The 12788-nt window shown below is 49.0% G+C and overlaps 1 protein-coding gene and 1 long non-coding RNA gene across 2 annotated transcripts in view; both read left to right on the top strand.

The window, feature by feature from the left end:
• The window catches only part of NDST1 (N-deacetylase and N-sulfotransferase 1), a 35351-nt gene extending 31468 nt beyond the window's left edge, over window positions 1-3883 (top strand). The window contains exons 13-14 of the mRNA XM_049771913.1: window positions 1502-1604; window positions 2910-3883. Of these exons, the coding sequence (XP_049627870.1) occupies window positions 1502-1604; window positions 2910-3029 (223 nt within the window). The 3' untranslated portion in view covers window positions 3030-3883. The remainder of the gene's footprint in view (window positions 1-1501; window positions 1605-2909) is intronic.
• Window positions 3884-4433: 550 nt separating this feature from the next.
• On the top strand, window positions 4434-6717 carry LOC126006494 (uncharacterized). The gene is made up of 2 exons (XR_007494853.1): window positions 4434-5371; window positions 5404-6717. It is a non-coding gene; the product is annotated as an uncharacterized LOC126006494 (long non-coding RNA).
• Window positions 6718-12788: the final 6071 nt, after the last annotated feature.

Genomic DNA, 12788 nt, shown 5'->3' with positions numbered 1-12788 from the left:
GGTCCACAAGTCAAAGACTTGAATGATAATGAGAGATACATACCATTTGGAGTGTGTGTGTGTGTGTGTGTGTCCTTGAGGGTGGTTAGGTAGATAAGATGACTATAGAGTCAGAGTAAATTAGGAGAAAGGGGGGAATGAGACTATTCCATTCAGGTTGCTCCCACCCTTTGAATGTTTTTTTGTTGTTTTTTTTTTCAGTCAGACCAAGCATTTATCTAACTGGGCAGCCTCAGTTCCCATAAACTATGGTTTCTTAGCATTATACTAGAACTTCTACATCAGGAAAAGGGAACCCTGAGGTATCCTAAGATGAGAAAGTACTTGTGTGTGGTGCGAAGGTCCAGATGGCAACACTCTGTCTCACTGTCTTTTCTGGATGAGATAAGTTCAAGAGAAAAAAAAAAAAGGAATGAAGTCACCTTGTTGGGAAAGTAATTTTTTTTTTTTTATTGGTTTTTGGGCCACACCCGGCAGTGCTCAGGGGTTACTCCTGGCTCTCTGCTCAGAAATAGCTCCTGGCAGTCACGGGGGACCATATGGGACACTGGAATTTGAACCAACCACCTTTGGTCCTGAATCGGCTGCTTGCAAGGCAAACGCCACTGTGCTATCTCTCCGGGCCCGTTGGGAAAGTCTTAAGGCAAATAATATTTCCTTTTCACTGTCCTGTAGATGTAGGCAGAAGAGGGGAGCCAGACTCAACAGTACAGCCTTTTAAGTTTTCCCATCCCTGAAGAACTTATTAAAAACAAAAGAAGGGGGTCAGAGAGATAGCACAGTGGTGGGGCGTTTGCCTTGCATGCAGCCGATCAGGAGGGACCCGGTTTGATTCCTGGAATCCCATATGGTCCCCCAGTCTTCCAGAGGTGATTTCTGAGTGCAGAGCCAGGAATAATCCCTGAGCACCACTGGGTATAGCCCAGAAACTAATCAATCAATCAATCAATCAATCAATCAATCAAGTTAAAATAAAAAAAGAGGGGCTAGAGTGATAGTGTAGTGGGTAGGGCTCTGCCTTGCACACAGCTGACCTAGATTTGATTCCCATACCACTTATGGTCCCCTGAGCACCACTAGGTATGGCCCTAAAACAGACAAACAAAAATTAAAATAAAAAAGAAAGAACTTCAGCAAAAACTCTCCCCCGTGATCATGGGGAAAAACACTTAGGAGCTCATTCTGTATTTGAGGGACTCAGAAGGGCCTCCCAGGCTCCTACAGGGGACAATGTGCTCCTGTAGCTGCTGCTGGCAATCAGACTGTTCAGAGGCACGTAAGGCCCAGAGTACGTGAGCTGTCCTCACTGGAAAGGGGCAGGTATGTTGAGTGGAAGTGGGAGTCAGCGAGATGCAGTCCATGGCTCCAGGGTACGCTGGGGGGTATGCTGGGGTCCAGTGCATCCTTAGCACTGCTGTTACTGGGAAATGAACACCTCCTTGCTAGCAGGAAGACTGAGCAGGTCTCAGCCTTTCCACTCAGCTTCCCCTCATCTCTGCAGGTTTGATCCAAAGAAAGGATTTTGGTGCCAGCTGCTTGAAGGAGGAAAAACCAAGTGTCTGGGCAAAAGCAAGGGCCGGAAATATCCAGAAATGGACTTGGATGTAAGTGATGGACTTAATGCTGGATTAATGGAGATGCTCTACTGCAGGGAATCTTTCTCCCCTTTACCTTACCTACACTTGACTGTGCTTGAGAGAAGGAAATACAGGGTGAGAACTGGCTTAGTCCAGTGAGGATTTGTTACCTCTGCTATTAAGGACTGAGTGCTCTGCTCTGGGCTTTCTCTACTTCCAAGAGTAGTAGTGGAGGAGGGAAGTGTGGCCAGGACAGGAGGCAGAGCATTTTGTGCAGATAGGTGTATACAGGACCAAGGGAAATGAGAACAGGGGAGTCACTTATAGCTGGGTACAGGACGAAGGGTTCTCTCAAGAGGGGTGCTAGGGCTAGGAAGAGTTCAGAATGCAGGACACTTTATCTTGTGAAGGCGCTCTTCTGCCTCATCCCCTGCTGTTGCTGCTTTTTTATTTTTATATTTTTTTTCCTTTTTTGGCCTCACCCTATGACACTCAGGGGTTTATTCCTGGCTATGTGCTCAGAAAGCACTCCTGGCTCGGGGACCATATGGGACAACGGGGATTGAACCAAGGTCCATCCTGGATCGGCCTTGTGCAGGGCAAATGCCCTACCACTGTGCTATCACTCTGGCCCCTACTGCTTTTTTTTTTTTTTTTTTTTTTTTTGGTTTTTGGGCCACACCTGGCGGTGCTCAGGGGTTACTCCTGGCTGTCTGCTCAGAAATAGCTCCTGGCAGGCACGGGGGACCATATGGGACACCGGGATTCGAACCAACCACCTTTGGTCCTGGATCGGCTGCTTGCAAGGCAAACGCCGCTGTGCTATCTCTCCGGGCCCCCCTACTGCTTTTAATCTTCTTTCTTTTTTCTTTTTTGGCCATACCCAACAGTGCTCAGGGGTTACTCCTGGCTATGTACTCAGAAATCACTCCTGGCTCGGGGGACCATACGGGATGCCGGGGATCACACCCAGATTGGTCCTGGGTTGGCAGTGTGCAAGGCAAATGCCATTTCGGTGTGCTATCACTCTGGCCTCCCCTGCTGCTGCTATTTTCTTCTGAGAATCTTCCCCCGGCATCTATTCTGCACTTCCCCACCTGTACATCTTCCCTTGTGCCTTTCCCCTTATAGATCTCCCCCTGCGCATCTTGCCCTGCATGAGTTTTCCACCGTCTCTCCCTGCACCGGGATTCTGACCTCTTGCTTTCACGTGCAGGAGGCTTTTTTCTTTTGGCTATTAGGATGGGGTGGTAGGTATGCAGGTGTGTGTCATCAGGGGAGCGTCTCCATGCTCAGCACCCATGGGACCTGAACTCTCCTTCCCTGTTGCAGTCTCGCACCTTCCTGAAGGAGTATTACCGGGACCACAATGTGGAGCTTTCCAAGCTGCTGTACAAGATGGGTCAGACCCTGCCCACCTGGCTGCGGGAGGACCTCCAGAACACTAGGTAGCCACGGCCAGCACAGCCAGACTCAACATTTGTGATGGCAGGGACATCCCGCCACGTGCTGAGCCAGACTGACCTGCAGGCGGGGAGCCCAGCCCAGCTGGCAGCACTTATGAGCAATACTCTGTGGAGGACGCAGGACCAGAAGAAGAGCTGAGGCATTTCCACATGACCCTCAGAGCATCCAGTGCAGAGCCTGTGGCCACCAGAAGTTCATCTGTTTCCAGCTTTTAGGGGGGGGCACATCATGCTGGGGAAAGGCCATTTCCTGGTGAGAGGAAGTCCCATGTATTCTCTCTGTCCCTCACTGTGTTCTACTGACTCACCCGCCCCTCCATCCCTCAGTATTAGCTGCCATGTGTTCCCTATGCTCCACACAGCCGGGCCTTTTGCCAAACCAGGGAGACAGACTGGACTTTCCCCTGACTTGTTTCGAGCCAGGCAGGCCCTGCAGAGGGACCCCCGCTGGGTGCCAGGTAGCTGGGAGGGTTGTCCCCTCACCAGGATGTGGGACCCTTTCCATGTCACCTTCCTTCAGGGGAGAGAAAGTCTCCACTGGTTCCTGCAGTATCTGCTTCCCTCAGGGCCTCCCAGCCCCAGCCCTGGCCCTCTCTGCACCCTGGGATCTGATGAGTGGTGTTTCCTGTGATAAAGACTGAGGTGGCTTAGGGGCCAGCCATTACATACCTTCCCATGTACATACATGTCCCTGCCCCACTCCCTAACCCCCATGGTAGCCTCGGCAGGCTCTGAGCATAGTGGCTGAGACCCATCCACCACTTTGCTTCAGCTAACTATGGCCAAGGAATTCCGGACTCCCCCTAACCTCCCAAATACTAAGAAGCTAAAGTATTTTAATATTTTGGGTTTTTTTTTTCTTGGTGCCAGTTTATACCTGGGTGCTGGGGTCGCACTGTGTTAAAAATATATATGTATATATACACACATACATATATGTACCTGTATATGTGTGTATATGAATACATATATGATGTGTACATATATATTATATTTTTTTTGGTTGGGTTTGTTTTTAATTCACTTGTACAAAATGGGACTGGGGAGTGTCGGTCAGTGCTGGGGGTGGGTGGGGGTCTGTCGCTGTGTGGCGGGGCTCGGGGGCCATGAGCGGCACTCGGAGAGGCCTTTGTTGCTTGTGTCAGTGCTGCTACAGGGCTGACTTGGTGAAACGGACACAGTGCGACGCACAAAGAGTCTTCATTCTCCAGGAAATCTGGCGTGGTGAAGCCCAGGGCAGCACCTGGGCCTGTGTTAGAAACGTGGGGCTCTCCTATTCCCACCCCTCACATGGTGCTAGGTCGGGAGCTGCCTGGGAGCTGGAGTTCTGCTAGGGCCCACACAGCTCTCTCCAATCAGGGGTGCAGATGAGTTTCTGGCTGGGTTCTGCTCTTCCTCCCTTCTTTTAACAATGTGAAGTGACTCAGGCCCGGGTGTCTCTTTCCCCATGCCTCCCTCCCACTGCCGGTTCAGCTTTGAACTGTCTCCAGGGAATCCTTTCTGCAGAACCCTGTCTTGTTCAGAGGCTCTAGCATTCGGGGACTGGAAAAGCCCTTTGAAAGAGAAGGTAGCCTTTGTATGCCAAGGTCAGAGCTGGAGGAGCAGGCCGAGAATGGAACATGAGGCTGCCGCACCTGAGTCCAGAACTCTTCTTCCAATGCCACACTGCCTCTGAGCCTATCCTTGGGGACCTCTCTGTGCCAGGGTCCTGCCCCTCCCTCGTCACACCCTTGTCATTCCAGGATATGGGGACAAACCACTCCTTTCCAGCCAGGGTGCCTTCAAGCCTTCTCAGCTCAGCTGCAAATCTGTATTCACAGTCCAGTCTTTCTTCCCACCTCCGAATGTTCCTATCCAATTTGCAGGGAAGTTCTGGACCTTTTCCTTCCATTGGGACACAAGAAAGTGTCTGCAGAGCAGCTTCCTGTGCTGCTCCTCAGAAGATCTCTGGCCTCCTCACCATGAACTTGGCTCAGTGGCAGGTTGTGAGGACCTGGGGAGAACCCCCCATTCTGGAATCTACCCTATAAGCCTGGAAATTTCCTACCACTGACTTCTGGACAGAACAGGCAGATGTGAGATCTTGGGGAGCGGAGACATTTGATGCACCGGGGTCTCTGTCAGGCCACTGCTAATTCTTTGCTTCTGTGGAGGAATCTCTCAGGCCCCACTGCCAGGTTCTAGGGGAGGAGGAAATATGATCAGGTGACATCCCCCTTTAGGGCTCTTCATTGCTGTGTACACATAGGCACCTCTTCCTAGAGTTCACAGAGGAGCAGCATCCCGTCACACAGGCTCACACGCACACGTCCTTAGATACATGTCTGTGTCATGAGATAGCACTCTGAAGTATGGAGAAGCTGTCACTCCACACACATGACTCTAGCCTAGCTTGAGACTCAAGGCACATAAGCTGCATTTGTACCAGTATCTTAAATCTCTTTGGGTGCTGAAAAGTCCTCTTCTTTATGCTGGCTTAAAAAAAAAGTCAGCATTAGTATTTCTAGGGATTAAAGCAAATGACACCGGAATGTAAGCAATCTTTCCCAGTTACGTTGAGTCAGAATTGATTCAGTCTCTGTGACGTAGCTGCATTTTGGAGACTAACACACTGGCTGTAGCCTCATTCTGGGTTTTGTCTGATTGATGTTTCCTCATGAACGAGCCCTGCAGCCCCATGCCGGGAATTTGTGCTGGATGGTCTGACCCTAGCCTGAGAAGCCTCCACTGTCTCCCAGACCAAGTGCCAAACCAGCAGGGGAGTGGACAGGTGGGGTGGGATCTAGGTGCTCAGGCTGGAGGGAGGGGGGTCCATAAAGGAGAGGAGAGCAGCATGAAATCCAAGCCGTGACCTGCTGGATTTGCACGTCTCAGATCCTTGTGATGGGCATAGTCCCCAAAGCAGTGTTCTAGTGTTCTCTCTCTCTCTCTCTCTCTCTCTCTCTCTCTCTCTCTCTCTCTCTCTCTCTCTCTCTCTCTCTCTCTCTCTCTCCTCTCTCACTCTCTCTCTCATCCTCTATTTCTCACTCTCTGGATCTTTCTTACTTACTTACTTGTGGTCTTGTGGTCTGTGAGAATGCCCAGGAAAAAGCTCTCTGCTCTGACGTTGGAAGAGCTCAGCCAAATGCTAGGGACAGGGTGGGGTGGGAAGCTTCATCCAACTGGGGTCATCTGGTAGCTGCTGGACAATTTGTTCCTAGAGAGTCAACTGCTAAGGTGCCACAGCCACTGAGGTTCTAGCAGCAGAGGAAAAATACGTGGTCAGTGGGAGCGAGGGCGAAATGGGTGTTCCTAAGCTTCCCCTCAGTAGCACTTCAGCTCCTCCTGGAGACGAGGCTGGGCACAGGCCTGAGTGGACTGCCGTGGTGGGGGAAGGCCTTGGCTCCAACCCTCCTCTCTCCTCTGCAGAGAAAGGGGTAGGGTTTATGTGGATGTGGGGTCTAGGACTGTGCTGACTTCTGGTATCAGCAAGAGGGCTCCTTTTGTAATTTGTGCATGAGATTCATGTCATTTATGAGGGAGAGGAGAGGGCTGACTAGAAGGGTGGGGCATGAGGGATGCAGAGGGGAGCTGCCAGCTCACCTGGTCAGGGCTCTCCAAGCTACAAGTGGGAGCCTTCCTCCATTAATGTACAATCTTGAACTAACTACTAATAAAGTGGGGTTCTCTTTGTACACTTGTGTCATGTGTCTGTCCAATGGCAAGGCCAGAGGGGTGTTAGCTCTCTTTTTTTTGTTTGTTTGTTTTTGGGCCACACCTGGCGGTGCTCAGGGGTTACTCCTGGCTGTGTGCTCAGAAATAGCTCCTGGCAGGCACGGGGGACCATATGGGACACCGGGATTCGAACCAACCACCTTTGGTCCTGGATAGGCTGCTTGCAAGGCAAACACAGCTGTACTATCTCTCCGGGCCCGGGTGTTAGCTCTCTTAACTTCTCCTGCACAATATCCCGGCATAGCTGTGCCCATCACACACTGGCAAGGACAATCTTGTGTCCATGTGACTTCTCATGGGTGGCAGCTCCATGTCCTGTGGGTGTCTGGTGCATGTACAGAAGGGCTGGGTCTGAGCCAGAGCCTGGTGTGCTGGCCAGGGACTGGTCAGTCTTAACCCTCAGTTTCACTGCTCGGGGTGTAGGAGACTTGACTTGCAACAATGCTGCTCCTAGAAAACATGCTTTTTGTTTTGTTTTGTTTTTGTTTTAGTGCTCAGGGTTTACTCCTGGCTCTCTGCTCAGAAATCGCTCCTGGCAGGCTCGTGGAACCATATGGGATGCCGGGATTTGAACCAACGTTGGCCCAGGGTTGGCCGCTTGCAAGGCCAATGCCCTAACACTGTGCTATCTCTCTGGTCCCTAGAAAACATGCTTAATTTAGCAGGTTCCTGTCCATGTGTGGAGTGTGGACTCAGACACTGTCTTCTGACCAGTTCTCCAGTGGGCTGCCTGGCTCTCAATGTGGTTCCTGGAGGTCCTAATTCATTCGGGGACCCCCAGAGCCAGAACTAAGATGGAAATCTGTGACTTCCTAGCCCTGGCTTGATGCAAAGTTGGAGTATGGCCAGAAGCCTGGAGAGGCCCTGGCCCATTGTCTTCAGCAGGTGGAGATACTTGGGTTGTTTTCCTGGCTCTGTGTTCAGGAACAACACCTGGTGGTGCTGGGAGAGGCCATCTTTGGGGCATGAAGCAAACCAAGTTGCAGCATGTCTTATCACCTCTGTTATTTCTCTAGCTCCCAGAAATGCATTTATACAAACAGGTGCATGAGAATGTGTGGAAACACAGGACCAGGCCAAATGTTAACTGGAGGTCCACAGAAATACCACCCAGGTATCACACCAGTCTTACCCCTGCATAGGTACTGCACTGGCAGGATCTCTTTGAGCTTTGTCAGCTGACAGCTACAGGCAGACCCTGTGGCACTATGAACCCCATGATCAGAATTTGCTTAGCGCAAAACCTGAAGGGAGTTCCTAAGAATTCCTGCCAGGTGAGTGTTCCTGAAGACATTGTTGAATTTCAAAAATGGAGCTTGGTTTTTGGAAGAAAGATTAACTGAAAGGCACAGACTAGGGTACTAGTGAGGACCTGTTTTCATTCATCCTAGAGCTTCAGTCTTGGAAACTACAGAAGAACTCCCCAACGATGGCACCTGGGAGCAGCTCTTTTTTTTGTTTTGTTTTGTTTTTGGGTCACACCCAGCAGCGCTCAGGGGTTCCTCCTGGCTCTACGCTCAGAAGTCGCTCCTGGCAGGCTCTGGGGGACCATATGGGAAGTCGGGATTCAAACCACTGACCTTCTGCATGCAAGGGAAACACCTTACCTCCATGCCATCTCTCCGGCCCCAGAGCATCCAGCTCTTGGCATCCCAGAAGTGGGCATTTCTCTATGAGAAGCTCTGCATTATATCTTTGGGGTGGAATGTTTCACAGTCACATGTCCATCCCCTATGGTCAGCTCCACATCCCAGAGTGGCCAGGCCCTGGACCAGAGTTCCATCTCCTGCCCAAGCACTGCACAGGAAATTTTCTGTGAGTGTGCCTCTGGCTCACAACGAGCCAGCAACTGCTTATTTTTGCAGAGGGGAGGGAAAGGGTAGGAGACTCTAGTTTTAGTTGGAGAAAGTTTAATTTTTTTTTTTTTTTTGGTTTTTCAGGCCACACCCGTTAGATGCTCAGGGGTTACTCCTGGCTACACGATCAGAAATTGCCCCTGGCTTGGGGGGACCATATGGGACGCCGGGGGATCGAACCGTGGTCCTTTCCTTGGCTAGCGCTTGCAAGGCAGACACCTTACCTCTAGCACCACCTCGCTGGCCCCGAAAGTTTAATTTTTATAGTATAAATATTATCAACTCAGTAAAGTCCATATCAACCTTCAACTTATAGATGTGTCTTGTTCTGATGTTCCCAGTCACCTTCCTTTCTAGCTGACTCTAGCATCTAAAAGTTTTTTTTTTTAATTCAGTTCACTTATCTTCTTGATATACCACATATAAGTGGAATCAATGCAATGTCTCTCTTTCTATCTAACTTCTTTCACTAAGCACAGTAAATTCACTCTGGGACCATTCTGGCCAGTGCAAAACATCGTGCTTCTTTTTTCTTTTTTTTACAATGAGATCATCTTCCCCTCCACGTAGACCACAGCATTATTTGTCAGTAGGCACTCATTAACATTAACATGTCCCAATAATGCTGAAGGAGGGAGAGGATAGAGATCTCTTTAAATTATTGAAACACGGGGCTGGAGAGATAGCATGGAGGTAAGGCATTTTGCCTTTCATGCAGGAGGTCATCGGTTCGAATCCCGGCGTCCCATATGGTCCCCCGTGCCTGCCAGGAGCAATTTCTGAGCCTGGAGCCAGGAATAACCCCTGAGCACTGCCGGGTGTGACCCAAAAAAAACCAAAAAAAAAAATAAATTATTGAAACACATTTTTATTTCTTTTTTTTTTTTTTTTTTTTTTGGTTTTTGGGCCACACCCTGTGACGCTCAGGGGTTACTCCTGGCTATGCGCTCAGAAGTTGCTCCTGGCTTCTTGGGGGACCATATGGGACACCGGGGGATCGAACCGCGGTCCGTCCTAGGCTAGTGCAGGCAAGGCAGGCACCTTACCTCCAGCGCCACCGCCCGGCCCCTCACATTTTTATTTCTTAAAAATTTTAGCATTGGGGCCGGGCGGTGGCGCTAAAGGTAAGGTGCCTGCCTTGTCTGCGCTAGCCTTGGACGGACTGCGGTTCGATTCCCCGGTGTCCCATATGGTCCCCCAAGCCAGGAGCAACTTCTGAGCGCATAGCCAGGAGTAACCCCTGAGCGTTACCGGGTGTGGCCCAAAAACAAAAACAAAAACAAAACAAAAAAAAATTTTAGCATTGATTTGCAAAGTCATTCAGAATACATTTGTGTCAGGCATTAGTGTGAAACATTTTTTTTTTTGTTTTTAAACCGGAGACATTGGGACCAGTGAGATAGCTTAGGGATAAAGGTGCAACCCTGTTTGATACCTGGCAGTGCAAATGCAGATGGTTCCCTGAACACCTCCAGGAATAATTCCTGAGCACCACTGAATGTGCCAAACATAGCAACCAACAACAAAATCATGGCAGCAGTTTAGAAAAGCAAGAGCTGTATTTCTAGACCTGGCCAAGAAAACCCCATAATATAGTCATTTAATTTGTGAATCTAAGAAATTTTGTTCTTGTTTTGGGGTCATACCTGGTGGTGCTCTGGCCTTATTCCTGGCGGTGGTGAGGGGGACCACTGGGGGATACTGGGGGTTGAGCCCAGATCTTCCATGTGCAAGGCAAACACCCTACCTGCTGTACTATTGTTCTGTCCCTGAAGTTTATATGGACAAAGCTGGGGTGGGGATGTAGGACTTTGGATTGTTGGGGAGCTGATGCTGAAAAGGCATTTCACTCAGCTCTCAAGTGTGCATCAGAACTCACAACATAAGGAGGACCATGGTGGCGCTTCTGCCTCACTGTAGCCACCCCAAATTGAGGGTCCTGCCTAGTTTGTGACGGGGTAAATTTCAGCTCCTCTTTAGCCGTGAACTTACTCCACATGCTCCTAGATCTGGGAAGTAGAGGCATCATCAATCTGGGATGAGCCAGCTTCCTGTAACAAGGGTGTGCCTGTGAACCCCTGAGAAAAATATGGAACATGAGTCAGGGCAAGAGGAAACCCCAGATACATCTTATTGAGGACATTCTGCAAAGTGACTGGCTTATATATTTCAAGATAAAGACTCAGAAGCAGTTCAGAATTGAAGCTAATGAGACCTGACAAGCAAACTGTTGTTATGTGTGATCTAGAAAGAGAAACTGGGATTAGGATAATAGCAATACAATTTCCAGATTTTGGTTATTTTACTTCTCTGTAAGAGTCTTATGTTATTCAGAAGCATACACTGAAATACTTCTGGGGAAAAGGGGAAATGAAATGGAATTTTCATTTGCCAGGGTTTCTAATCGGACTTTTCTGCTGCAGTTCAGAATATGCCCACCAGTGGGCACTATCGCCCTAGTCTTTCAAGGCGGGAGTCCACATGAACTCGCCCACAAAAGAGTGGGTCAGTGAGGGGCCAGAGAGATAGCATGGAGGTAAGGCGTTTGCCTTGCATGCAGAAGGGCGGCGGTTCGAATCCCGGCATCCCAGATGGTCTCCCACAGCCTGCCATGAGCGATTTCTGAGCGTAGAGCCAGGAGTAACCCCTGAGCACTGCCGGGTATGACCATTCCCCCACCCCCCAAAAAAAGAATCATTGAGGGAATCAATCAATCAATCAGTAACAGCATCAGTAAATTAAAATTAAAAATGGGAACAATAAAAGATAGTTCACATTGTGTGCTAAGTAATACTACTTAATTCCAGCAACAACTCTGAGGTAGTTATTTTCATCACTTCTTTTTCATTTGTCTGCCTACCCAGCAGTGCTGGGGATATTGGAAGAGGGCAAAACGCAGGGCTCTTGTGTTCTATCTATATGCACCTCTCAATTATGTGCTCATCATTTCTTTTTATATGGAAGGAGAGTCTGAGCTCAGATTGTAAGTAACTCTGCCAGGATTACATAGGTTAGGAGTCAGGAGTCTGGTCTTTGAGATTTCTCAATCTACCAGGAGCCTTTCTTCCTGGATCGAAAGCTGGACACGGGGCAGCTCTGGGGTTCTTTAAAATCACTTTATAACGTACACACCTATATGACTCTAAACACAATTTTGCTTGACAATAGATCATACAGGGAGGAATCTACTTCTGGCCCCTGACCTTTGTTCCTCATTTCTTCTCTACAAAAGGAATTAATACTTCTATATAGGATGCTGGAGCAATAGCACAGTGAGTAGGGTATTTGCCTTGCACGCAGCTGACCCAGGTTCGATCATCTGCATCCCTGAGCCTGCCAGAAGTAACCCCCGAGCGCAGCTGGGTGTGCCTCCTCCCCAAAAGAACTATCACTACTGATTTCTAAAAATTTTCCAAAAATCTTTTAGTTTTGGGGGAAGGTCCATTCAGTAGTATTTGGAGATTACTGCTACCTCAATTGCTTGGGGGGGGGGGGGAGTTAGTACTAGGAATAAAACTCAGGGCTTCTGCATGCAAAACTTGTGCTCCAGCCTCGGCTTGGAAATTGTTGCATATACACCAGCAGTTGAGTGTGACCACACAGCACATGGGCCTACATCTTTGCACAGGTTTTACACAGACACTTCCAAATTCTTGTGCTTTGCATGGAAGCAATGGAGACTTCTCTCTGTCAGAGGTTCCTGGAAGAGGTTCCACTTTGTCACACCTTTCAATGAAGAAGAAGAAGAAGTCAGAACTTGAGTTGTTCAGGAGGCTTGAAAGAAGTGAGGATGTTAGAAAGTTAGACCTGGCTCCAAACCCAATTTCATGTTGGCTATGTGTCTTTCATGTCTCTGATTCTCAGTCCCACTTGTGAAATGGGTATGCTAACATGGCTGATGTGAGTAGTAGGGAGGTAGCCTTGTTAGTTTCTATGAGCCTGTCAAACAGTAAATGCTCAGAGAATCCAGATTTGCAAGGCAGCCAAGCCAATCCTGGTACCAGCCGGAGTCTGGCTGGTATTGCTCCTTTTGTCCAGAGGTGCTGAGGTGGGGCATCAATACAGACTTCACAAAGATCAAAAGGACTCCAAGAGAATCAACAAAGTGAATAACATAGATGAAATAACAAATACCAAGATAAATGCCAATTACCAACATGGACCCAGAAATAAAT

Source organism: Suncus etruscus, chromosome 4 (genome assembly GCF_024139225.1).
Source record: "Suncus etruscus isolate mSunEtr1 chromosome 4, mSunEtr1.pri.cur, whole genome shotgun sequence".
Taxonomy (NCBI): Eukaryota; Metazoa; Chordata; class Mammalia; order Eulipotyphla; family Soricidae; genus Suncus; species Suncus etruscus.
Note: the sequence above shows the minus strand (reverse complement) of the source record. Positions and strands in the feature narration are given on the sequence as shown.